The following is a 27,552-nucleotide window of genomic DNA, read 5'->3' as shown; positions in this document are numbered from 1 at the left end:
TCCTAATTGGAATCAAGCTTTGCTGTTCCTTCAAGAAGGCGCTTGTGCTTCGTGCAAAGCGCGACCCAGAGATGCTCGCCCTGCAGCTCCTCGGGCGCCTCCCTGGACGGATGCACCTCCGGAAGCTCCCCGGCCTCCGCCTGGACGGCGGCCCAGCGCCCCCGGCCGGGCTGGAGGGAGGGGCGGCCGAGGGGCGGCGAGGAGGAGCGCCCTGGTCCAGTCCCCCTTCCCCGCGGCCCCGCGCGCGCCCTCCTCCCCCGCGGGGGCTGAGGCTGGAGAGGAAGTGGGGCGGCTCCGCTCGGTCCGCGCCGCGGCGCCCTCATGCCCCCTCCCTTCTCCTCCGCGCGGCGCCCCGGCGCGCCCCCTCCCTGGCCCTCGCCCCGGGGGAGGAGCGGGCGGCGCGGGCGGGCCCGCGGGGAGAGGCCGCCGGGAGCCGAAGGCCCGCGCCCGGCAGCGGAGACCCTGAGCCGCGCGGCTCCTCCGGGCGAACCAGGGCCCCGAGCGGCCCCCGGGAGCGCGGCGGCCGGAAGCGCGGTCGCGTCACTTCCGGGCGGTGCAGCGGCGGCCGCTAGGAAGATGGCGGCGCCCTGTGGCTCGGAGCGGCCCGCCAACTCGCCGCTTAAAATCCCAAAGATGGAGGTGCTGTCCCCCGCCTCTCCCGGCGGCCTGAGCGACGGGAACCCTTCGCTGTCCGACCCTTCCACGCCTCGGGGCGCCTCCCCGCTCGGGCCGGGCAGCGCGGCCGGCTCGGGGGCGGCGGCGGCCGGGGGTCTCGGGCCGGGGGTCCGCAGCGCCGCCTCGTCCTGGGGCGCCCCCGCGGCCGCCTGCCGCGGCATGTCGTGGACGCCGGCCGAGACCAACGCGCTCATCGCCGTGTGGGGCAACGAGCGGCTGGTGGAGGCGCGGTACCAGCAGCTGGAGGGAGCCGGCACGGTGTTCGGCAACAAGGCCCCCGGGCCGGCCATGTACGAGCGCGTGTCCCGGGCCCTGGCCGAGCTGGGCTACGAGCGGACCCCGTCCCAGTGCCGGGAGCGCATCAAGGTAACCGGCCGCCCGGCCCGGGGCAGCGAACCCGAGGCGGAGAGGAGGCGGGGAGCGCGGACCGAGGGGGGCGGGGCCGGGGCCGGTCCCAGCTCGGGGCTCCCTCCCTCCGGAGCCCGGGGTGGGGGGCGACTCGCATCTCTCCGCCTTTTTCTTCTCTCCTTGGGAAGGGCTTTTTTTGTTTTTCGTTTTGTTTTGTTTTGTTTTTTCTCCAGATGGCCGCCAGCCCGTAGGTTTCCTGAGTTTGAAGTTGGGCGTGCCTGCCGCCGCCCCTCTTTCTTGCCAATGGAAGACGCTCCTGCGCTCTGAAGTTGCCGGGTTTCTCCTTGCGCGCCGTGGGCCTCCCCGAGCCCGGCGCCTCTCACCCCACCGCCGGGGCCTCGCTTTGTTCCAGGCAGAGGGGGCTCCCAGGCAGAGGTTACCCCCCGCGGGATGGAGGAAGGGCAGCGGGGGGGGGGGCTGGGAGAGGGGGCGCCGGTGAGCCCCCAGGTTAGGGATTTCCAAAGGAGCGCAGTGGCAGAACCGCACGGAGGGCGCCTTCAGGTGACTTAGCCTTTGTGTCTGTCAGTCGCCTTGCTTCTTCACTGGAGCTGCGAAGGACGAGTCCAACGGGAGATGCTTTGGAGCATGGGAAAAGCGTGATTGGAGCCAGATTCGTGCATTGTTCTGGGCGAAGTTAGCTTGCCCGCTAGTCGGTCTAGAATTTGGAGTGTCAGTGCCTCCTCCTCCAGAGTTAGATCGGCTTGAGGGATGTTTTCTGGTTTAGCTCCTTCCTGGAAAGCCCGTTTTCCCCCGGATGGGGTTGTCGTGCGGGATATGGTGCCCGGTAAAGCTGTCCGTGTGCATCTAGCTATCCTTGTGTGGTTATCGTTTTTTGCTGTTTTTTATTGGCTTTTTAATGTAGGCATTCCAGTTTGTGTGTGTTTTATAAGTTGATACGGAGTTGTTTTTTAGGGGTAAGTTAGTTCCCTCATCGCAGTGTCTGCCAAAAGGTCCTGGTAGGATTCCAGTGTTCACTGAACCACTTCTCCTTCCTTCATGGTCATAGTATCTCTGTGCTTCTTTTCTGATGGGGATGACACTGTTTTTGGAACTCCTCGGGGAGGGGGTAAAAACCAAGTCAGGACAATGGTAATCACCCTGAAGGAGGAGATTGCTCCAACATTTAAGAGGTCTTGGCTCAAAAAATTTAGTCCAGAAACCAAGACATTTCAAACCTGTTAACTGTTGTTCAAGGAATTTGACACCATTTCTCAATTACAAAATTAAATTGGTTTACTTGATAACATGTACCTTTGGGTCTTATGACCTATCCCCCACCCCTTAAAAAAAAAAAAAAAACACCCAACAAGGATGTCATTATAATGGCAGTTTATAGACAGGATTTGAATTGTGGGGGACCACATATATGCGTGCTTTTTCAATAAATACAGAGTCGGTCTCCATATCATCAAAGTTCGCATTCCCAGATTCAACCCTGATTCAAAACGGACTTTATTTTCGCGTTCTCCAGCGTGGTTTGGCTGAATCCGCAGGCGCAAAGGGCCTACTGTAGTTGAGGTTTTGGGGAGTCAAAAGTTATTTTCTGGATTCCATTGCATGTGGGGTCAGTGCTCCTCACCTCTGGGTTTTGAAGGGATCAACTATAGTAGCTAATAGAAGACACTGTTCTCTGAATTTCATTCATTCTTCTGTTCAAGGACAGTCAAGAGGCGGAGTTTTTGCATTGTGCCACTAGCTTCTATCTGTGAACTTTTCTTGAGTTTAGGAGTGCACCTTAGGCATTTGTGACTGTTTTAACTTGATTGATTTTTGTCCACAGAATTTCCCAATCAACAGGGAAAAGTGTTATGCTATCAAAAATTCACTGTATATCAATATCGATGAAATTGTTCTCAGGTGACTAGGAAATCTCTAAGTTGAGTTGTGTCTTTGTCCAGTTATGAGAAACTAACCTAAAACAAGGAAAGGAGATTGAGCTTCTCTGAAGAATATTTTTTAGAGGATCAGTGTACCTGTCCCCAAACAGATAAGACCAAATTGACCTCAAGCTCCTAGAATATTCTGAGGATATGTAGCTGATGACAATGGGTTCTGTGACCCACAATGGCAGTGGACAAGGAGGACAGGTAACTGTGAAGGGCTGGACTCCATAGGTGACTTCCCCCGGGCAACAGGCTTCTTCCTTACCAACGCTGGTCTTTCCTCCAGAATTATACGCTCCGTACGGGCAAGTTCTAGTCACTTATTCACTGCTGTATCGCCAGTGCCTCCCACGGGGTGGGGAACCTTGCTCTCTTCCAAGGGCCATTTGGATATTTATAGCATCTTTTGCAGGCCATACAAAATTATCAGCTTAAAAATTAGCCTGCTGCCACTCACAGATGTGTTTCTCACACATGGATATTTCTGTCTTTCCCTCTCTCTCCCCACCATCTCTAAAAATCAGTGGAAAAATATCCTCGGATGAGGATTAAAATAAATAAAACTTAAAAATAAGAAGCAATTTAAAAAATTAGCCTGCTATATCAGGCCAGACATTTAATTAACTCACCCCTACTGCCTTGGCAGGGCCAGACCAAATGATCTTGCCAGCCTTTATACAGTCCTCAGGCCGGATGTTCTCTCTGCCTGGCCTGCGCCCTCTCACAGTCCGGGAGCCCCGTGGGCGGGGGCGGGGGTCCATCTGAGGGCAGTTAGGCCCTTATTGCTGCTGTGAAGGCAGGAGAGGCTGCACTCGCCAGCCCTAAGCCCAGCTTCTGGCTGAGTGGCGCTTTGCTGACCACCAGGACACAGCTCCTGCATTGAGCAGCTGCCCCCTGGTAGTCAGTGTACATCATAGCGACCAGTTCTGCCATTGGGTCGATTTGCATATTAGCCTTTTATTATATAGGATGGAAGTATTAAAATGTAAACATTGAAGTTGAATTAAGAGTTTTTGGATTTAGCTACCAAAGTACAATTTTTAAATACCAACCAAGTGATTATGTATATCTCTAAGCACATAGGATTTTAACTTAAAGTCAAATATAAGCATTTGTTTATTACTGCAAAGAATTTAATTGAGAAGTCTGTCTGACATGCCATTATTATATTTGTTTAATCATTTGGATAAAATAGATGTGTTTGAGACTGTTGCTGCCTACACTATTGTTTGGCTCTGATGTCTTATTGCTTTTTGTTTGTTTGCCAGAAGAAAATTTGTCTGCTACCAATTCCAGCCTAATTTTGGAGCCAGGTAACAAATAGGGGGTTTTTTTGTGTTGTTTTTTTATGTATGTGTAGTCATTACATGATATTTTATCCTTTTGTATATGTAAGCCTTTTCTTCATATCTCCATTCAGCAAATATTTCAAGCGCTTACTATGTGCAAGGTTATCTGCCAGATGTTAGACTGAATAAAAGAACAGTAACACACAGTCTGAGAGCTTACAATGCAGGTGAAGTTTGTATACACACATCAGAGAGTTAAAAGCTGTGCAAGACAACACAAGGAATGGTACGGAATGCAGTCCTTGCTTAAGGGTCATTACTGAAATGCTTTAGAGTCGTTCTAAAGCAGACAGTAGGTGTGATGACTTCAAAGGAGGGGGAGAGCACGTCGCAGTTCATCCCGCAGTAGTGGAAAGAGCTCTCTAGATTGGGAATTCATGAAAACATTCACTTCTGAGCCACGTGCTCTGGTCACTCTTCATCAATTCATCTGATGCACTACAGAACTCATTCCCAAGTCCCATGTTTGTGGGTTTTCTCCAACAGTTTGCCTCCTGAGAGTTGGCTTTTTGTCTCTGAAGCAGATGTGTTCTCGTAGGTCTAGCTGAAGGTGAAATGCAAATTGACTGCCTGATCTAAAATACTTGTCTCCGCTGAATCCGTGCCGGTGCTCATCACACCTGTTTACACGCGGTAGGCAGGCTTCTACCCAGCAAACACCGTGACTGAAGTTTTAGAGACATTGCTTAGATTTGTTCATCAGTAATTGTCATAATGTTTGGAACTAATTTCCTACTTTAGCAGACTTATCACAGTATAGTATATTTAATCTTTTTTTTTTATTAGTATTATTTTTTAATCTTCACCCAAGGATTATTGATGAAAGAGAGAGAGAAACTTCGATGTGAGAGAAACATGGATCGGTTGCCTCCCATAAGCGCCCTGACTGGTGACCAAACCCACAACCTTTTTTGGTTTACAGAACGATGTTCCAGCCACTGAGCCGCCCTGTCCAGCCTAGTTTTTATTTGTGAGAACCAACAGGGCAAAGGTAACTTGCTTGTTTCTGTATAAGCATTTTAATAGCCTCTTCCCATCTCTAAGGACGTTTTTCTTGTGTTTGCAGACAAGACTTTTCCTTTGCATTATCGTTGAAAGCTTTCCAAAAATTATGGTATACTATCAGATAGTTCATAAGAAAGATTCAGTCAGACTTGCTTCCTTCCATTATTTTACATATTCAGTGTCTGTTGTTCCCCTGCCACTGTTATCCAGAAGCTGGTGTGTTTCAGTTTGCTTGTCTGTTAGTGAATCTGACGGGGGCTTGATGTGTATTTTAAAAGAATATAGTCCCACACCCCATAACGACATTTCAGTCGACAATGGACCGCATATATGACAGTGGCATACCATATGGCCTGCGTATATGATTAGTAGTAGGAAGCTATAGTACATCCAGGTTTGTGTAAGTGCACTCACTCTGATTTTTCCACAATGAGGAAATCGCCTAACAACATATTTCTCAGAGCGTATCTTCATCCTTAAACTGCGCATGACCATAGACTTAGACTACCAGCCATGCACTGCTTATATTTAGGCTTTCCGTTTTGGAGGTGAGGGATTTAACAAGCACATGTTGAAACTGGATGAATAGGCTTCCAGTTTCATTGTAATTAATTTAATTTTTGAATTATAAGTAGCCACCTGTTGTTAGTGCCTACCATATTGAATAGTGTAGGGAAAAGCTTGTTATTCAGAGTATTAAAAGTCTTTTTTATTATGAAAGGATTTGCTTGGCTACACACAAGGATTTCTTTTTTGTTTTGTTTAGTTTTGTTTTTTTAAATATATTTTATTGATTTTTCACAGAGAGGAAGAGAGAGGGACAGAGAGCCAGAAACATCGATGAGAGAGAATCATCGATCAGCTGCCTCCTGCACACCCCCTACTGGGGATGTGCCCACAACCAAGGTATATGCCCTTGACCGGAATCGAACTGGGGACCCTTGAGTCCGCAGGCCGACGCTCTATCCACTGAGCCAAACCGGTTTTGGCAAGGATTCCTTCTTGCACTCTCTGCCACTTTACCCCTGAGTAGGAGGAGCCTTGGTAGAAGTCAAGAAAATGGTCCACCATTGTAGGAGGAAGAGCTTTTAGTGCAAGGAAGAAAGTGCTGTCACCTCAGTTGGCTGGGCAGTGTCATACTCTTGGTTCTAGGACAGTGCTGTCCACAGAACTTCTGTGATGATAGGAGTTTGTGTGTCCGCGCTGTCCAATCGCCACTGCACAGTAGCCACTAGCCACAGGTGGCTGTTGAGCATATGGCATGTGGCTAGTATGACTGTGAAACTAAATTTTTAATTACCCTTAAATATTCATGTGTGGCTAGTGGTTAATGTATTGGCCAACTTTTTGCTTATGTATTCCCAGAAGAGTTTTGAAATCCATGTACTTGAACATTTTAAAGCTGAAATTAAAAATGTTTTCATAATATGTTTGTAAGGAAGGATATAGAAAATGTTAAATCTTATATGAGATGAGTAAGATGAGGATTAGCTATAAAATTTATTGAATAGTATCCTCTGAATGTGATGAGAAATTCATCCGAAGTTCTTATCTGTAGGTTCTATTAAATGTATCTTGAAAATGTTGATGATCAGACACCATTCCACTTATTTTTTGTTTTGTTTTATTAATTCTCACCTGAGGATATTTTTTCCATTGGTTTTTGAGAGTGAAAGTGGAGGGGGAGGGAGGGAAGAGAAAAAAAGAAACACCGATGTGAGAGAGAGACATCGACTGGTTGCCTCCCACAGTCACCCCATGGATGGAACCTGCAACCCAGACATGTGCCCCTGAGATGTGTTGTGCCGAAACTCTAACCACTGAGCACACCAGCCAGGACTCCACTTACATTTAAACGAAATAATATTACTAACCTGTATTGCTTTGGTCATTCTCAATTAAGGAGCCAAGCTTCACACCTGACAAATACAAGACCGGGAATGACAGGAATCCCTAAGGTTTTAAGACTCCTTGATCAGTCAGTCATTAAAGGTGTATGGATACCCCAGCTGAAGACCACTGCTTTAGAACTCTGAGCTTCTTTCTTGACCAATGAGTAGGCCCTTGAATTCCACTGCCCTTAGGAAATGGGAAAGGTGTGCAGCCTGACTCTTGGCTAAAATCCAGGCTTCTGGGGGAGGGCTTGGAGATCATGTTCATTCCCTCTTAACACACTCAATAGACAGAATCGTCTTGGGGTTTCTGTAAGTGCTAAGGTCTGAAATAAGGACTTTGTTCTTTATATTTACCAGTACAGATTTGGGTGCCTTCTGCAGTAGGTCCTAGGAATACAGCAGTGTACCACTTACCCTCGCTGTGCCCACCTGCAGTGGAGAGTCAGACTTCTGACACACCAGTCACATTGTTGTGAGCAAGGTCTGTGTGTTGTGTTGGCATTAAGCTCATGGTGCTACAGGTGCCCACAGGAAGGGCATCTCATAGGCTTTCAGGAGGTGGGTCCTGAAGGTGAGGTGGGACTGAATTGGCAGAAGGGACTAGAGACAGAGGAGCAGTTGGGGAAAAGGCCTAGAAGCCGTATAACTTAAAATGGTACAAACTGCAAATTCATTAAAATACATTTTGTTCAAGAATCCAAAACAACCCATCCAAAAAATGCACTTGTTCCAAGCAGTTTGCACACGATCAGCTGCTTAAAAGTCATGTCTTTTCCGCTAGCTGGTTTGGCCCAATGAGTAGAGCATTGGCCCATGCACTGAACTGAAGGGTTCCAGCTTCAATTCTGGTCCAGGGCACATACCTCAGTTGCAGGTTTGAACCCCAGCCCCAGTCAGGGCGTGTGCAGGAGGCAATCAATCTATGTGTTTCTCTCCCACCGATGTTTCTCTCTGCGTGTCTCTCCCCCTCCCTTCCACTCTCTAAAAATCAGTGGAAAAAATATCCTTGGGTGAGGATTAATGTAAAAATAAATGGAAAATTTGCCATAGAGTGGCATTTGGTGAAGGTATAACTTACAAGCTACAAATGAATGGTTGGTGGCTCATAAAGAAGCATGCGTAAGGGTGGGAAAGATAGTTTGGTGCATAATAGTACCAATTCCAGATACTTTATGAGTTTTGCTAAATAACATTTTTATAGTGTTGAATTGCAATTATGCAAATACCCATGATACATCTCTTTCCTTAATTTATGTACTAAAAGAAAAACCACAGTAATGCATCTTTTTGAACATATAACAAGAATACATTTTACCCTGTGGCCTAGTATTCCCATAATATATTTGTGTAACTGAAACAAATATCGAAAAATAATAATGAGTATAACACACCCAAGAGACCGACAGACCCTTTAGTCACTTTTTCCCTCCTCCAGCCTGCGCACCCAGCCGTGTGGGAGGCAGCCCTGCCTGCCCTCCGTGGGGGCGGGGAGGTCCCGGAGAGCCTGTGCTTCGCACTCACCCCACACGTCCAGCTTGAACGTTCTGCTGCTGTGGCCCCGGCTGGTGCCTTGCTTGTCCTGCACGTTCACCGAGCAGCGGTAGGACCCGGAGTCTTCCTCCCGGAGGTGCTGCAGCCGCAGGGACACGTTCCGGGAGGGCATGGGGTACACCAGGGACGCTCCCTCCTGCTTGGTGGTGACCCCACTGATGTGCGCCAGCACCTGGTGTGGGCATGACCCTGCCCGTTATCATTGCATGCCCGCACCGTGCCCTCAGGCTCCGCCAGCCTCCCTCCCCCAACCCGTCAACCTCAGACGCTCCTCCCCTGCTCCCCTCCACGGTCCCCTCTCACCTGGGCCAGCTCCCCATTCTCCCCTTCTCCCCGGCCACCCTCTCACCACCCGCCCAGGTCCTCTGCACCAGGACGGCTCTTGATGCCCTGTCTATGGTCTCCGTCTCCCACTTGGGGTGTTTGGAAAGGGGGTCACAGCCCACAAAATCAATTTCTCTTGGATTCTGATCTTCCTCTTTTTAAACATTATGAGAGGGCAGGCACTAAAATTTAGATCTAAAAATCTCAGGTGTTAATTGTCTGAGGGGACTCTGAAGCGTATGCTCATATCAGTAGGTTAAGGGAGGCTAGCAGTCTGCCCCTTTTGGGGTTCATAGTGTAATGGTTAAAAATGTCTTGAAAGATGGGAGGAAAAAACTTCCTGAGCTTCAAACACAAAGACCAGTACCACCACGAGCTTTAGATTGTAAACAGTTGATCGTTAGGTTCTCTTCCCATTTATTCTGCTGTGTGGTCCATGCAGCGTTTCTGCTTGCTCTGTACCACTGCAGAAACCTGACTCAGTGTTCACAATGAAGCTTAACGGATCTGAGCCTCGTGCATATGTTACAAATGACCTGGAGTTTATCATCTATGCGGAGTCTTACTCCCTATAGTTCTGAATAGTTGAAAAGTGCCTGCATATTGGAAAAAGACATGTATTTAAATCTGTATAATACCTAATTTTGGGAGGGGTCCTGAGAGCCAATTGAAAAAAAAAATTTTTTTTTTTGCACTAATGGAATTTTTTCCCCTTGGCAAAAAAAAAAAAAAAAAATCAAGTGGGCGTTATCTTGTCACTTGGTGGCTTGTGTTGTTCTTCCTTAGGAAAATGCAAACCTGTGTTTATTTTCAGACATTTTAGGCATAACAGCCATCATTTTTTATATAAGTGTTCTCAGCTGAATTCATAAATTACATATTTTGAGCTACCAAATAACACTTCATTCAAAATAAATTGATACAGTAGAAGGGAAGTTCTTCATTTAGATGTTTCCTAGCTGCATTTTCTCAGCCTGTGTAAGACTACTTTGTTGTAATAGCCTAAATTTTTGAAACTCACATTGTTGCTTCTCTACTATCTACTTTCAGATTACTTCATTTATCAGGAAACTCAATTATGTTTGTAATTGAAATTAATAAAACCAGAATAAAGTCTATATCTACCCCAAACTGCTTTTATTATTATTTTGAATCTGCAAATACCTTTCTCTAATGGAAAGATCTGTTTTATGACTTAGAAAGCAGAGTTTACTTTTCCAAACAAGATTTTGATACTGAGAGCTGCAGTTAGGTCCTTTGAGATGGTTATTCCTACCATTAAGTTTATGATAAAACTTTGCTGCTAATTTTTCTCTGCTTGAACTAACCTCTCTTCATAAGGCACCTTGGTCTCCATATTGTGTGACAGTCACTTTTGTAATAATCACAATGGCTAATATTTACAGAGTGTGAGCTATTGGGCAGACACTGTTATAAATGCATTGGTTACATTTTTATTTAACACAAGCCTGTGAATGAGGTACTGTCATTAGCCTCACCTTACAGGTGGGAAAGTTGAGGCACTAGAGCAATTAATTTGTCCAATGTCACAAAGCTAGTAGATAGGGAAGCTAAACCAAGCAGTCTGACTCCATACTCTTAACTGCTTGGTTGTACATATTGCTCCCTTATCAGCACAGCTTTATTAAATTTTGACAATTGAAGTGATATTTTGGTAATAGTCTGAGAGTGTAAATGGTCATAAATGCAACAGCAAAATCACATAGCAACATAGGTGATGGGATGAGATGGACTGTTTTGTAATAAATCACATGACTGTACCAACAAAAAGGATATGCATGTAAAGAAAGCTAAATAAGAATGAGATAAGAGCCAAAACCGGTTTGGCTCAGTGGATAGAGCATCGGCCTGCAGACCGAAAGGTCTCAGGTTCGATTCCAGACAAGGGCATGTACCTTGGTTGCGGGCACATCCCTGGTAGGGGGTGTGCAGGAGGCAGCTGGTCGATGTTTCTCTCTCATCAGCTCCCGCTCTCTCTCTCTCTTTCTCTCTCTTCCTCTATAAAAAAAATCAATAAAATATATTTTTTTAAAAAGAATGAGAAAAGAAATCAGTGCAGAGAGTATAGTAATAATCCAGATCAATACAGTTACTTTAGCTAAATATTAAAATGAGCTATAAACTTCTCAGCAGAAAGGTAAATACAGTGACTTTATATACTTTTCAATGTCTGCTGAAAAGCATACCTAGTTCCAGTTTTGAAACCAAAGATTAATTTACGTTTGAATACCCTCTGGTAGTGACCTTGAATAAGTTGCCACCTCTTAGTTCTCTTTCCTGTGAAATAAGGATGCATCACACACCTCCTGTACTTACCTGATAACACTCCCAGATTCCTCCTCCAGGAACGAGACATGAGTCAGTGGAGCGCTGATTGGTGATGGCTTCTGGTTGGATTCCTCCGGGGAATTTCTCTTTGCCCGAGGGAGCTGTCTTTCCCAAGGTTAGGCTCCCTGTCCTGTGGCAGCCCGAGTCCACTGAGTGGCCAGTGCTGAAATACAAAGGCACGGCCTCCTTGCCTCAGTTCAGGACAGCTCTGAATGGTCATCGAAGTACCGTACCTCACTGTGGGATTAGCTAACGCCTCTGTTCCAACCTCAGCTTCTTTGCCCAGTGCTGCTGCTCCTCAGTCTCACAGTAAACCTGCACACAGTCTCCTTAGTGTTTTCTGGGACCCTCCCTTTTAAAGCTTTATTACCAAAATGAGAAATAATAAATTTACTCTGTTTAGCCCCAGTCTCAGCGCACAGTAGGCACTGAGAAAATAGTAATAGTTTACTTTCATCACATGGGACATTGAGCCGTATATGGAAAATGTTTGATTTTTATGGAAGTACAGACATTGTTTTCATATGGCCATTGCTTTCAGCAATCCTCATAAAGATAAGAATAAAATATTACGATGCTACCAAATGAGCTCTAAAAGTATGATTGACCTGGTGTGGTTGGAGCATCATCCCATTCACCAAGAGGTAGTCGGTTTGGTTCCCAGTCAGGAGCAAATAGGGGAGCAACTGATCGATGTTTCTCACATCAGTGATATTCTCTCTCTCTCTCTCTCTCTCTCTCTCTCTCTCATCAATGAATATGTCCTTGGGTGAAGATTTAAAAAAAAACAAAACACGTATAATGATTACTTGAATTTCTTTCTAATAACTTTCTAAATAAGTTCAGGTTGCCAAAGAATAAGTGTATAAACTTAAAACATGCTTATCTTCAGGTTTTCCTAGGAAGGGTATGTGTCAATGTGTTCTTTTCACACATTTATGACCTGTAGTTTATGTCATGTAAATGCAAAACAAAACAAAAGAAACACACTTTTTGAAGTAATTCAATATTTGCCTTTTTTAAAAAAACAATTGACTGAATCTTGACTTAATGCTTTTCCCTAGATATCTTAAGGGAGAGAACCATCTTTATAAAATCTTAATTTTTACATGATTTTATCCAAGTGTCAAGATTATTTTTTTCACAAACAACACTTTAAAATTTACTAATGGAAAAATCTGTATTATAGGTTGTTTTTGCATTAGAGATGGTAGGGTTTTTTTTGTTTTGTTTTAATATATATTTTTTATTGATCTCAGGGAGAGAAACATCGATGATGAGAGAAAATCATTACTCTGCTGCCTCTTGCACACCCCACACTGTGGATTGAGCCTGCAACCTGAGCATATGCCCTCTCTGGGAATCGAACCGTGACCTCCTGGAGCTTAGGTCAGCACTCAACCGCTGGCCTGGATAGTAATGTTTAGCGTCATCAAAGGTCAGGTCATTGGCGTCAATTCAACACCAACAGGAATTCCAGTTTGGATGCAGTAAAGAAGGAAACTTTATTTAGTGCAAACAGCTCAATTGTGACAGAGCATGTCTGTGTAAATAGTACTCCTAAGGCCTGAGGCAAGGCCCCTGTCCAGCTAGACAGCTCTGCTCTGCTCCTTGCTGGTCTGCTCTGTATGCCTGCCTAGTCAGCTCCAGAGAGATCTTTGGTGTTTCAGCCAAGGATGGACAGCCTTAAGTGGAGAGGGGAAGTGCACTTCCAGAACCGGAGATGAGCTGGCTTAAAGAGACAAAAGTCCCTGCTTCTAGTCTTTGATTGGTCGGTCTTCATGAAGTTACCACTCTTTAAATCCTCCCAGTTTGGTTGATCCAAAGGACATTGTCCTGATTGGTCAGAACGGAGACCCCTCTGATTTATGAAGAAGCTGGTGGGGATATAGCTGCTTATCTCTAGGTGGAGCAAGTCTCAGTCCTGTTGGTTGAAACAGGATTCCAAGAACTTCATAAAGGCTGGCTCAGATGGCAGAACACAGTGCAGGCAGGCCTTTCTGTGAAGGATGCAGGCAGCTTAGCGCAGGCTTCTGCCTCAGGCCCTGTATAGAAATGGCTGCTAGGCTCCGCTTTCTTTCTTTCTTTCTTTTTAAATGTATTTGAGAGGAGAGGAATAGAGAGATGGAAACATCAGAGATGAGAGAGAATCATTGATGAGCTACCTCCCTCTTGCCCCCCACTGGGAAGTGATCCCGCAACCCCAGTATGTGCCCTGACCGGGAACCAGACTGTGACCTCCTGGTTCATAGACTGGTGCTCAGCCATGAGCCATGCCAGTCAGGTGGCACCTGGTAGTTTTTATATGCCAGATCTTTTGAAGGAATACTTATTTGTCTTGGGGCCTTGGTTCCTCATTGGACTAGGTGATCTCTAAGATTTTTTCCATTTTAGAACTCCCATATATTTTGGAAGTTGGGAATTGGTTTGTCATTAGAGCCTTAGGCAGCTCCAACATACCCCTGGTCAATCAGTATATTATAAAAAGTTTTTTTTTTTAAAGTTTTATATTGATTTTAGAGAGGAAGGAGAGGGAAAGACTGATAGAAACATTAGTGATGAGAGAGAAACATCGACTGGCTTCCTCCTGCACGCCCTCTCACTGGGGATCAAGCCCACAACCCAGGCATATGCCTTGACTGGGAATCAAACAGTGACCTGATTCAGAGGTCAACACTCAATCACTGAGCCACACCAGCCGGGCTATTGTAGAAAGTTTTATAAGAGATATTTGGCAAAGATAGGAACACAGATAATGAATAGTATTAAATGCCCGGGAAACTCAAATGAGTTAAGGACTAAGTTTGAGGAACATTTTTTTTTTTAACAATTAAGAAGACTTTGCTGACCATAATATGAACAGCTTCAATGGAATAATCCCCTTGGATTAAGGATTGAATAAGTGTAGGTGTTGCCTAGTCCTTTGAGACCCTTCAGTGTTAAAATGGGAAGATGTTAAAGCTTGGCCGTTGTGACTACTAAGACTTAATTTCATGTCCGTACTTGTTTCTAGATGTGTGAATGTCCCTGTTTTAAGTTGTTATCTTGGGAGATTTATCTAGCGTCGATATTGGTGTTAATCAGATACTGAATGCTCCAGTACGGTGTGATACAGTCGGAACAGGTAACCAGCATAACTCTGAGTTATTTAGTATTGCTTAACTGCCACTTCAGAAAAGGATTTCCTTCCCAGGAAATAGAAAAATTACTGTATTTTGTTAAAGAGTAAGTTGGTAACCTTGTGTGCTTCTTTTAAGAAACGGGAATTTGGCTAACTTACCTCTTAAATGAAATATTAATGGTGCTTTATTTAAATGAGCAGTACAGTGAGTAAGATGGGTAAATTGTACTTAAACTGGATGTTCCAATTCCTACACTTGATCTTAGCCAAAAGGCCGAGAAGTGATGGATGTTCCAATTTCTAGAATCTCTTGTAAAATGTAAGACTTGAATGAAATTTACCTTATTTTAGGATTTCTAGCTATTTCCTGTTATATTCTTTTATGGAAGAAACAATTACATGGTACAGAGCAGTTTTTTGTTTTGTTTTTTAAATATATTTTTATTGATTTCAGAGAGGACGGGGGTGGGGGGGAGAGAGAAACATCAATGATGAAAGAGAATTATTGATTGGCTGCCTCCTGCATACCCTCTACTGGGGATCAAGCCTACAACCCAGGTATGTGCTCTTGACTAGAATCAAACCCGTGACCCTTCAGTCTGCAGGCCGATGCTCTATCCACTGAGCCAAGCCGGCGGGGGCCAAAGCGGTTTTTTAATACGAGGTTCTTGTATGGGCTCCTCACAGAGTCCATGTTCCCCTGAAATTGTCTTGTATGTATTTTTTTCTGGGGAGGAAATCCATGACTCAAAACAGTAAGACTCTCTGCTCTGGAGAGGAAAAGGAAAAGGAAAATTTAAGAATAGATCTTTCATTTGCCAGAATGTCCTATGTTTCCCTAAGAACAATGGGAGTGTGAAACAACTGTATTTTTGTGGGGGTGCTTTTTTCGGGGGGGAAAGGGTGTTTGGGTGGTTTTAAAGGATTTGTATTATTTGGCAAATCAGTTTGCCAGATTTTACTGTATGAAATCCTAAGAAAATGGAGAAAAGTTCTGCTAACCCAGATGGATGGATTTTGCCTTAGATGATAACCTAATCATTAGTTACGTCTTGATAGATAGATAGATAGATAGATAGATAGATACCGTGTTTCCCCGAAAATAAGACATCCTCCGAAAATAAGACCTAGCGCATGGAAAGATAAGACATCCCCTGAAAATAAGACCTAGCGCAACTTTGGGAGAAAAAATTAATATAAGACACTGTTATTTTCGGGGAAACGGTAGGTAGGTAGGTAGGTAGGTAGATAGATAGATATTGAAATTCATACTGTATTCTTTATATCTCTCTTACTGTGCACAAAAATGTTTCTTTACTTTCAGGTTTTTTCCTTTCCTACCTTTGTACTCACAGTCAGAAAATAAAACTAGTTAAATAAATTTTGAGTCTTAAAGATTTTGAATGAACTCAGTGTTGTTTTTTTGCCTCAATTAACTAAGAGTAGCTAGTTACAATAAAGTAATTAAGTTTAAAGGAAGAAGATCTGTTTCACAAACTTTTTTGCTTAAAAATACACATCTGCATAGACAGAGGAATTGTTCTCAACACTTTTATAATCAGTCACTGGAGACCTACTCCCAGTAATACCCATTTCCGGGGGAATATAATATATGATTTTTTAAGACTTTGTTTGCAAATACAGTAAGTGTATTCTTCACTTAATCTGTTGGGTTAAAAGGACCTCACATGTGTCATAGTTAGTTGGCAGAGGGTTAAGAGAAACGATGTAACCCATTTTTAGAATGGCCAGCTTGGCAGCTGCCTTTGGAGACCTGTCGCACTGCTTGTTTTTTCTCATAACACTGTTTCCTGCTGTGATAACCAAGCTGTCCTCCACGGTGGGACCTGAGTTTCCACCTGACATCTCAGACTGCACAATACGTTTATATGGCTACCCCTCCCCGTTGTATGCCGTCCCCCCGCAGTCAGTTCTGTTAGAACAGTGGTTTTGTCATGGTGCTTACTTTATGATTGGATGACACGGGGCACGTTTTGAGAAAACGACTGAGCCAGCGGCAGAATTAGTTGGCCGATGCCCGTACGATTGGCTGAGCTTGCTTCCGGCCTCGCCATACCACGGAAGAATGCCATTCTTCCCACTTCCTGGCAGTCAGAGGAGGAATTGGAGGACGCTTGAGGCAAAAGAAACATTACCTGTATCCCCAAAGTAGCTCCTGTGACGGCAGAAAAGGGCTTTGATGAAACCACTGGCCCTACTTACAGACCTTGTTTTCCAAGCCTTTCGTTGTATGATTTGCCCTTTTCTGAACTCTACAATTTCCCTCTCTTGTAGCTGGTTCGATGCCCAGAACTGAACGCTGTGCTCCAGCTGTGGCCTCACCGGTGCTGACTAGAGAGGAAGAGCCACCTTCATAGCTTACATGTGATTCCTCTGCTTATACCACCCAATACTGGATTTACTTACTTTGGCAAGATAGCTGCATTGTGCGCTGTATTTAATGTTCCGTGTGCTGTAACCCTGGGTCTTTCTCTGCATTGCTGCGTGAAACCCCCCACCCCGCCCATCTCAAACCCCTGCCTCCGTTTACCTGCCCCCCCCACCCCCGTAGACTCCCCTTACATTCATCCACAATGAATGTCATCTTTATTCTCTCGTTTCTTTTCCGTCTGATCTTAAACTTGGGCAAAACTTCCCCTCTATCAATTGTCGGTTGTCAGCCTTCTTATTTGTCTTTCTGCTTTGGTAACGGGACACCTTTCAAGACTTTCCTCTGGTCCTTTTCCTCCTGTGGTCCTGGTACAGTTGGCACGGGGGACTTAGTGAGCATCCGCCTGGCATTGCCTGGCGATCAATACCTGGGAGGTCCTCTGGTTTGACCACCGACTCAGGCTGTTACCTACGCTCTCGGGCCTCCGTTCAGGTTTCCTTAACTCCTCCTGCCTCCATCCCTGTGGCCTCACTCAGGACGCCCTGTCTCTCACAGCCTTCCTCAGGGAGGGCCCGGAGGCTTATTTACCATGGACATTTCTGACAAGGAAAGCGTCCCTCTTAATTGTGATTAGAATGGTCTTTAATCATTTTAAGCAAATTCTCCCCCCACCCCCTTCCCCAAGATATTCGTTGTTGTGGTGGGTTTTTTTTTAATGTTAGAGCTTAAAAAAAACAAAAGAACTTAAGTCACTATAAATTTCTCAGGAGTGAGGTAAGGGAAGCCAGGCGATGGATTGTTCTGAGCAGGAAACAGGAACTGGCTCTCCAGGAAAAGCTAAGGCGAGGTCCTCCTCGCTGGGTCAGGTCAGCTGTCAGGAATGGGAGGCGAGACTTTGTTCTTTCTAGATTCTGGAGCACGGTCTTACCTTCGGACTCAGAGCAGGTGTTTACGCTGGGCTGTGTGGGACTCCTGACACGGTAGTGTAAGGGCATGCTTTGGTGAACCACGGAGAGCGTGCAAGGTGTGACCTGTCTGACGTAGGGGAGATAAGGATTGGTGAGGACACCTCCCTCTGTCCCTTTTGAGTCATTTCCAGATCCCTCTGGTTTCTTACAGTAGCCGTCAAGCCGAAGGTTGAGCTCTTACTTTTTTTCCGGTGCCCTATTTCAACAGCTTCTCCTTAGATCTGTCATCTTGGCTGACCCTAGAAGATTCCTCATATGTATTTACGTTTTGAGAGTTAAAATCAATCTGGAAATCTTTTTAACATTTTCAGTACATCAGATTTTATCATAACTATAAAATTTTCTCTGGTCACCAAGCATTTCTCCTTCAGACCCTACTAGATGCTTTACATACCAGCATATTAACTATTAAAGCGTATCTCACAAGTACACTGCAAAGCGAGACATAGACCGTAAAACGCATCATCTGACGGAGCTTCCACATCGGAGACCGTTAGATGTGGCTGGTTTTCTCATTCACCGTCTCACAGTGAGTGTGAGCTCCCTTCGGTGCTTTCAGAGGAAGTGAATCCTCCCTGTGGTTTCCCCCTGGAGGGCCAGGATCAGTGGCTTTGTTTGCACCCAGGTCACAGCCCGGTAAGCGTGGCCCCTTCCCTTCAAAGGAACATCAGCTGTGTCCCCGACTTCGGAACCAACCTCAGTGACAGCCAACTGGCCCCTCTCTCGTGCTGGGTGCTTTTCGCAGCAGCCAGGCGGTGGTGGCACGGTTCCCACGTCCATTTATGGCCCTGGAGGGCGAGAGGGACACGGCCGGGACTCTCCATGTACGGTCCTTGAGGAGTCAGAAAGCGTGGTCGGGGTGTTCTTGGAGGCAGCAACGAGACATTGTGAGATAAAAATAAATCGCAGGAGATGTTTGCGATTCCAGTTCCAGTGCCTGCCAGGAGGGCAGAGAGCACGGGGGCGAGAGCAGAGTCCACGAGCTCTGGGAGGCATCTGTGTCCTTCCCCTGAAGGCTGCCGAGGACCCCCCCAGTTCTCTAAGAGCTGTGTGCTTGTGTGACCAATCCCTTAGGAAGAGAAACCCCAGTTCTTTGAGGCATCAGTGGAGGCACCAGAAGAGACTCGAGAGAGGAAGAGGGAGGAAGGTGCTCAGGCAGGGGGCAGGCTGGCCGGTTTGGGGACAGGGTGATGCTGACCACCACTCTATGTCTGAGGAATATCCTCCTAAGTGTCATGCTCTTATGATTCCTTCTGCCCATCCGGGTTTCTGGCGTCAAGAGAAGATCTGCAAAGTATCTTCACTGAACTTTCATGGAGGTTCTGTCAAGGCTTCTGAGTTGTTTTAGTTCGGTGAGAACAGGTGATATGTTGGCTTATGGGACGTCATCTCACATCTAGGAGACAGTTATGGTCTGGCAGGAGCACGCACGGAAGTCGGAGGTGACGCGCTTTTGCACAGGCGTGTTAGCAAGTGTTTGGGAGCCACCAGAGGAAAAAAGGGTTTTGTCTCAAGGAAACTCTCGGAGTGAAACCCAGTCAAGCAAAAGGAACATGGAGGCAGAGATGGGATAGAGACTGAGAGCAACTAAACTAAATTTGGAAGCTGGGACCAAGTCCTTGATTTAGCTTTTGCAATATCGTTCAACTGAGGAAACTGGCTGATAATACGGACTATGCCTTAGAAGACCCTGAAGACAATGGAAGGGCTGTGTAAGATAATAAAGTCATCCAGAAAGATAATAAAGCTTTCTATGTGGACTTGCAGAATGGTATTTCTATGCTGCGCGTTGGAAGGCAGAGAGATAAATGAAATAACACCCTCTACCTCACTTTCCCCCAAAAAGGAAATTAGTGGCTTCACTTGTTGGTTTGTTGGGCTGGCAGTTTGAGTTGATGGAATAGACTAGTCTTACTGGATGAGTTTTAGATTAGGTATACTGTGTCTTGATTATGGATGTTTGAGACTGGAAGTCAGCAGCATTATTGATTTGACCTCTCTTAAATTTTAGCCACTTCCCCAAAGACAGGGTGAGTTAGTGAGGACTATGGACTCTGAGTGATACGGTTCACTAGTGGATTCAGTTAGGGGATTGTTTTTACCCTGTCTTCCTTCGTAAGAGTAAGGAAGGTGACAGTCTTTGCTTCAGGGAACTCTCCTTTCTGTCCTCCCTCCCTCACTTTCCCCCAATTCTGGCCCCAAAGCAGCTCTATCTCTTCTGTGGCAGGTGTGCATCCTATTGGCTGGCTGGTATTTCTTGTTTTCTTTTTTTAATTTTTTTTTATTATTCTTTTTAAGTGGGGGAGGGGGTATAAAATATGTGTATGGGGTACATACAATAATGTTGTAATAATTATTGTTTAATTGATAATTAATTGCAAAGTAATTGTTTGAATGATAACATGTTTTGAGTAAATGCTAAATTAGTAAAAAAATTTTTCTAATATAATAATGAATTTGAAATCTAGCATTCCTGTAACAATGTGTCTCTGTTTGTCTGTCTGTGTCTGTCTAATAGTAATTAATATCTGTGGTCCGTACCTGGAAGAGGAAGGACAGCTTTAAAGGAATAACAAAAGACTTTGTGTCTTAGACCCTTCGCAGGTGTTACAGTCGGGTGAAAGAACATGGTGTTGGGAAAAGAAAGAGCAGTTACACATTTGAACAGTTGGAACAGGTGTTTGGTCAGGGAGGATGGGATGCTCAGCCCTGCCAGCCTGTACTTATTAACAGTAGTGGCTTGTACCAGGAGCTGGAGTCAGATGGCAGCACTATGGAGGAGTATTCACAGGAGGACTGGGGAAACCACAGTCAGGATCTCCATGGCTACCCAACAGATCAGGAATTGGGTAAGAAAGCCGGCGTGTCTGCTACTCGTGTGTGTGTGTGTGTGTGTGTGTGTGTGTGTGTACCTTTATATGTGCACCGGGACTGGTACTGTCTGTACTGGCAGCACAAGGCATGTAGCCTGTTTATCTGGGGCATTTTGGGCAGCCTTGATTTAGTCTTAAACTACCAGCTAGTGCTTGGTGTTGGTCGTTTGGTGATTTGGGTACCAGCCAACAGCCTAAATCTACAGGAGAATTCCTTATCCTTAGCCACCCAGGCAGCTGGGTGACAGAATGCTCTGCCGTTTGGAATATCCTGCACCTCTTCGTTCTGCCGTGCCTGCCATGAGCACTGGCTCCTGGCCCAGCTGCCACAGAGGAACCGTCTTTTTCCCGTTCCCGTTTGTGATTTGGGAATGGTCCCCTCCCAGACTTCGGTCTGAACTAAATATGAAGGGAAGCCTCGATTTATCTCAAAAGGGGCTCATAGCTGAGCTTTATCAGCAGTCGTGTTCCTTCACATTTCACAAAGGGCTCCAGCAACAGCTGAAATGACTTACCACAGTCTTAACGTTCACAACTGAAACAAAGCTGAGCTTGTGTGGCCTAAGTAAGAGGGTATATGTGCATTGCTTTTTGTAGTAAATGCTCCAGTTTTGGTTTTCGTGATGTGGAAGTCCTAATCACGATTCTGCTGCAACCATCATAGCTTAATAGCGAGCTGTGTGATGAGGACTCACTCACACGTGAATGCTGTCACTCCCCAGTGAGGAGTCTAGTGGGATTGGCTCTATCGCTGTACTTCTCCAGCTCAAGATAATTAACATTACTCGATCACCATCCCTGGTGCTAATTCAAAAGAAACAGTATTAAACTAGTGTTTCTTATGAATGCTGGTTTTTTGTTTGTTTAATCCCAAATATTGGAAGAGAGAAGGAGACAAGAAAGAGGCTTATAACTGTAGGACTAACACAATTTAAGAGAGAGAGACTTTAAGATTGGAAGAATAAGCCCTGGCTGGTGTGGCTCAGTTGAGCATTGACCCACGCACCATGAGGTTGCTGGTTGGATTGCCGGTCAGGGCACATGCCCAGCATGGCCTCGATCCCTTACGGGGGTGTGCAGGAGGCGGCCCATTGATGTGGTGCTCTCACATCAATGTTTCTCTCTTTCTCCCTCTTCCTTCCTCTCTCTCTAAAAATCAATCCGTTATTCTTTAAAAAGAAAGATCGGAAGAATAAACAGGGCAGATGCTAAGCGATTACTGTCTCTTCAAAACAGTAATGAGGTCTGAATTACTTTGGCATCCCGTAACTCTGGTTTTGCCAGAGAGGTTTAAGCCACCCAAATCTTTGGGAAAAAAATAACATGCGGAATATGTGGATCCTGATATTGGGGAAGTAATTCTCTGTAAAACCTACATAGAAAATCCAAATCTCACAGAATTATTTTCATTCTTGTTCCTTTAAAAATCATGTTTGCGGAGAAATTAAGCTTTAAGCTCCCAGCTAGAAATCTACTGGTGACCTTGAAGAATTTTATACTTGTAGAGCTGGTTTCTGATCTTGCATATAAATGTATGCATCTCATTATAAAAGAGATACATATAAATCTGGCATTGGGCAGCTGCTTGAGACTAGAATCAAGTCATCAAATTGGGATAGATGGATGAACAGTAAACATATAGCTACTTATCTACATAAATGTCTGCCACCGCTTAGGAGAATATAACTTGTTTCCATAACCTTGCCTTTCAGATGAAATACCTGTCACAAAGAGAACATTAAAAATAAAACAAGAGTCTTCTGATGAAGCACAGTAAGTAGACACTTTCCTTCTCTACAAAGTGTATTCATCTCGGTTTCCTGGGAGGTGCTTCCTCCGCCATCTCACTGAGGAAGCCTGCTAGCCATTCTTCCTCACTCCCTTAGCGTAAGCTTTCCGTGGTTAATCTAAAAATGGTGAGAGTGTTACATACAACAAGAAGAAATAAATCCGTTACATGAAAAGAAGCCTGTTTGTCGCATTTGCCTGTGTGTGGATCTGGACACCTGGATGTTTTACTAAGATGGAAAGATGAGTCGCAGGACCCGAGTTTATCTGAAGTTAGGCAGAATGATAGGAGGGCTAGAGGACACGTAAATTTCTTAGGTTACATTTAGGGAATCAAAAAGCATGCTCTTGCCCGACTGGTATGGCTCAGTGGTTCAGTATCAACCCATGAATCAGAAGGTCATGGTTCTATTCCTGGGCAGGGCACATGCCTGGGTTGTGGATCTCGATCCCCAGTGTGGGTTGTGCAGAAGGCAGCCAATCATTGATTCTCTCTGATCATTGATGTTTCTATCTCTCTCTTCCTCTCCCTTCCTCTCTGAAATCAATAAAGATATATTTTAAAGAATATTTCAAAAGAGGACAAGGAAGGATGGTGGCTCTGAAATAAGTTTTTGGGTGCGTGTTTTTTTTAAAGCATTGATCCATGGAGAAACATGGTCCTATATCTTAACCTCACAAGTAACACATCCTACCTAATAAAAGAGTAATATGCAAATCGACCATCACTCCAACACACAAGATGGTTGCCCTTATGTGGTCAAAAATCCTGCCCCCATGTGGACACAAGATGGCCAACATAAGATGGCCAACAGGGGAGGGCAGTTGGGAGGGACCAGGCCTGCAAGGGAGAGCAGTTGAGGGCAATCAGTTCTGCAGGGGAGGGCAGTTAGGGGTGACCAGGCTTGCAGAGGAGGGAAGTTGGAGGGGACCCAGGCCTGCAGGGAAGGGAAGTTGGGGGGGACCCAGGCCTGCAGGGGAGAGCAGTTGGGGTGGGGACCAGGCCTGCAGGGGAGGGCAGTTAGGGGCAATCAGGCTAGCAGGAGGGCAGTTAGGCATCAATCAGGCTGGCAGGGGAGTGGTTAGGGGCAATCAGGAAGGCAGGCAGGCAGGCAAGTGGTTGGGAGTCAGCATCCTGGATTGTGAGAGGGATGTCCAACTGCCCAATTAGGCCCAATCCTACTGGGGTCAGGCCTAAATGGGCAGTCGGACATCCCTCGAGTGGTCCCAGATTGGAGAGGGTGCAGGCTGGGATGAGGGATACACACCCCCGTGCATGAATTTCATGCACCGGGCCTCTAGTTATAAATATTAGAAAAGTGGCCAAGTGCCTTTGTGTCCTCTGAGAAGAGGGACAAGTTCCCAGGAACACAGTGATTTCATCTCGATGGCCACTCTGACGCTTGAGAAGCTCTCAAGGCACGCTGGAGGGTGGAGGAAAATCCAGGGCAGTGTTTGGCCTCAAGAAGCAGCTGATAGCAAAATATGTCACATCTCTGTCATCTCGCAAAGAAAGTCAAGGAGAGTAAGAGGTCAGACTGAGAATGACTGCATGGGCGATCCCTCAGTGTTAACGAAAGCTTTTCCCCTGGAAGATTTGAGAATTTAATAGGAAGTTTCCAGGGTCTGTCTCCTCTCAAGAAGCTAATAAACTGGCACGTACACCCTCTTTCTTGTACAAGCTTGATGGTACATGAGGGGTTAGTTGAGTATTTTTGTAGCTTAAGTCTATAATTGTTGTAGAGGGTAATAGTTGGTTGCTAAGTTAATATTTAATGAACTTCAATCTTCCAGTATCAAAGATTTACCATACCTGAGAAGCAAACTTGTAATTGCATAGCCCCACATATATATGAATCATGGGATATCATTTATAGTTATATGAATTCTGCAGCATATGCAGAAAGAATTCCCTGCCTTTTCTGTCATAACAGTTAATTATCCAAATCAAAATTTCTTTACTTTTTCCCCTTTATAAAATATTTTCTAGAACAGTCTCAATTCATTATCTTGAAATTTTTTTAAAAATCCTCACTCAAGCACATGTTCTTTTATTGTTTTCAGAGAAGTGGGGGGGAGTGAGAGAGAGAGAGAGAGAGGGGGGTTGCTTCCCATACATGCCCCAACTGGGGATTGAACTCTATAAACGTAGGTCTGTGCCCTAACTATGAATGGAACCCATCACTTTTTGGTGTACAGGACAACACTATAACCAACTGAGCTACCCAGCCAGGGCTTATTATCTTAAATTTTTATCTCTTAGAAGCTAAGCTTAATAGGGACCTTTTACATCTGTATTCCCGATCTTTTTTTTTTTTTTTAATATATGTATTGATTTTTTACAGAGAGGAAGGGAAAGGGATAGAGAGTTAGAAACATCGATGAGAGAGAAACATTGATCAGCCGCCTCCTGCACACCTCTTACAAGGGGATGTGCCCACAACCAAGGTACATGCCCTTGACTGGAATCGAACCCGAGACCCTTCAGTCTGCAGGCTGACGCTCTATCCACTGAGCCAAAGCAGTCAGGGCTGAATTCCCAGATCTTAAATATGTGTTGAACTAACAGTTCTTTTCAGTTTGGAATGGAAGACGTAATGAATTTCTTCTACGAATAGAAGAAAATGTCCTTTTCTTTTTGCAAGCATGTATCGGCCAAAATTATTGCACTTTCAGAATTTCCAACTTTGAAGTCAAGATGTTCATTATTTTAAATGACCCCGTATACCTTCCTCTTTGGCTGACTTACTGGAATGACACTGTTCAACATGAGCATATAGGCTTCGGGTGTGGGTTTTGTATACGTTACAAAATCTGTCTATTGCACTGTGTGCCCTCCACCCAAAGCCAGATCTTCTCCTCTCACCTTACATTAGGACTCCCGCCCTCTTCCCTCTGGCAGCCAACACACGGCTGTTTGTGCTCACGAGTTTCGGTTTTATATCCCACACGTGAGTGAAATGGAACGGTTCTTAGCTTTTTCTGACTGACTGACTTCACTTAGCATGATGTTCTCAAGGAGGGTTCCCTTCTGCAGACAGCTTTCTCCACTTGCTCTTGGTTGGGTCGGCAGGCCATCATGCGCATGATAATAGCCACTTAAAACAGCTCATGATCCTTGGGCTCTAAGGTCCTAGGGTCTTACCTATCAATAGATGCTAAGGTTAATACAGCCAGCCTGTCTAAGTAATGGGAGGCAGCTTATCATTCATTCCCAGAAACTTCCTAGGGGAGAGTGTTCTCAGATTTAATACTATGGTTACCCCCACCTGCCCTGACCCATAGAGAAGCTACTAATCACATGTGTTTATTGAGCCGTAACTTCAAATTATAATGAAAAGTACCTCACGGGCCACGTTCTGAGTGCCGCTGCTAGCATGGTGGATGGCACCGATAGGGAACAGTCCCATCACTGCAGGAAGTGCTGTGGACAGTGCTCATCCAGACCTCTGAGGAATTTGCTTTTTTATTTCTCTTTCCAGGAAGAGAGACAACATGCAGAACATCGTCCAGATTTTGGAATCGGTGCAGTTGAAATGGGAACTGTTTCAGAGCTGGACGGACTTCTCAAGGCTTCATCTTTCTAACAAACTGGCCATCTTCGGCATCGGCTACAACACCCGCTGGAAGGAGGAGATCCGCTACCATCATGCCGAGATCAGCTCCCAGGTGCCGCTGGGCAAGCGCCTCCGGGAGTACTTCAACTCCGAGAAGCCCGAGGGCCGGGTCATCATGACCCGCGTGCAGAAGATGAACTGGAAGAACGTTTACTACAAATTCCTGGAGATCACCATTAGCGAGGCCCGGTGCCTGGAGCTGCACATGGAAATTGACTGGATCCCCATCGCCCACTCCAAACCAACCGGTGGCAACGTCGTGCAGTATTTACTGCCGGGAGGCATTCCCAAGAGCCCGGGCCTGTACGCCATCGGCTATGAGGAATGTCTGAAGAGGCCCTCCTCCCCCCACGGGCAGCAGAGCTCCCTGGACCCGGGAAAGGAGGGCAGGGGCGACCTGGAAGCCCTTTCGGCACCAGCCTCATTACAGGCAGAGGTAGAACCCGCGCGGATCACCTACTGCTACCTCGGGATCGCCGAGGTCAGGACCCTGCAGCAGTGCTTGTTTTTACACTTCCAAGCCAACACCAAGACCTTCAGCAAGGACTGGGCTGGTATCAATGGGTTTTTGTCTCAGAACTGCATCGTGGATCCCGGAGTCTCCCCCAAATCCATCTACATCAAGTTTGTGGAAGTAGAGAGGGATTTCCTCTCCGCGGGCTCTTTAGTCGAGTGCCTGGAAAAAGCCATCGGGTACCGCTTAAAATTTAACAACTGAGTGTCCTCCTTCATAAGGATCCGGGCTCTTACCTCCTTCTTCTCACTGCCTGTGACCCAGACTGCCCCTCATGCAGATGCTGCCATCAGACTCTCCATGGAAACTCTTTCCACCACTGGGCCAGTACAACCCGCAAAGGATCACACGAGACTTTGAGCAAACAACACAGACCTCACCTCCAAATGCTCACTTTGAGCAAATGAGATTTACAGCGAACTTGCATGGTGGGTCGACTGTTTTTTTTTTAAAAAAAAAACAAACATTTTTAAATGGGTATCAGAGCCCTAATATAAACGGACATAGGTACATTCCATATTGGACAAAACTTATACTTTAAGTTTCATATAAAATTGAAAAATTTTGTATTTTTTCCACGACGTTTCATTTTTACACATCTCTATGTCTCTATATAAGTATTATTTACAACCCTGAATAAATAAGCAATAGATAATGGCAAGTTAAATCTCAAGTCACAGTCAATAAGACTGTTTTTCAATATCACCTTTAGCTACGATTGTATATAGTTTCATTTTTTCACCAGCCAAGTGTTTTGCTATTCCCAATCAGTGTTGCCTGCAAAGACCTCTGTTTCTGTGATGTACCAACTTGACGGTTGTGTTGCCGTTTAAACTTTTT

General features: G+C 45.4%; 1 protein-coding gene across 21 annotated transcripts; it reads left to right on the top strand.

Moving 5' to 3' along the window:
- Window positions 1–112: 112 nt before the first annotated feature.
- Window positions 113–27,552, top strand: MSANTD2 (Myb/SANT DNA binding domain containing 2). 21 transcript variants are annotated; one of them, XM_084867915.1, is made up of 6 exons: window positions 1,286–3,170; window positions 4,235–4,279; window positions 16,856–16,945; window positions 20,670–20,769; window positions 22,506–22,566; window positions 26,064–27,552. In XM_084867915.1, exons 4-6 carry the CDS (start codon window positions 20,694–20,696, stop codon window positions 26,914–26,916), a joined length of 990 nt encoding a protein of 329 aa, XP_084724041.1. In that variant the 5' UTR covers window positions 1,286–3,170; window positions 4,235–4,279; window positions 16,856–16,945; window positions 20,670–20,693; the 3' UTR covers window positions 26,917–27,552. The 21 variants fall into 21 exon arrangements, 17 of the variants coding, with proteins under 17 accessions (XP_084724035.1, XP_084724034.1, XP_084724033.1 ...); XM_084867917.1 differs by having other exon boundaries at window positions 16,856–17,007; XM_084867910.1 differs by lacking the exons at window positions 1,286–3,170; window positions 4,235–4,279; window positions 16,856–16,945 and adding exons at window positions 218–1,041; window positions 20,514–20,597.

Source organism: Pipistrellus hanaki (assembly GCF_964339955.1).
Source record: "Pipistrellus hanaki genome assembly, chromosome: 19".
In the NCBI taxonomy this organism is placed as follows: domain Eukaryota; kingdom Metazoa; phylum Chordata; class Mammalia; order Chiroptera; family Vespertilionidae; genus Pipistrellus; species Pipistrellus hanaki.
This window is presented reverse-complemented; position numbering and strand designations above follow the sequence as displayed.

Excerpts from the sequence above, each read along its gene's own strand:
- MSANTD2 (XM_084867903.1), top strand. The coding sequence starts at position 322 with ATGCCCCCTCCCTTCTCCTCCGCGCGGCGCCCCGGCGCGCCCCCTCCC. Across the intron at positions 20,770-22,505 it reads CCCAACAGATCAGGAATTGG|ATGAAATACCTGTCACAAAG; the intron begins GTAAGAAAGCCG and ends CTTGCCTTTCAG. Across the intron at positions 22,567-26,063 it reads GAGTCTTCTGATGAAGCACA|GAAGAGAGACAACATGCAGA; the intron begins GTAAGTAGACAC and ends TTCTCTTTCCAG.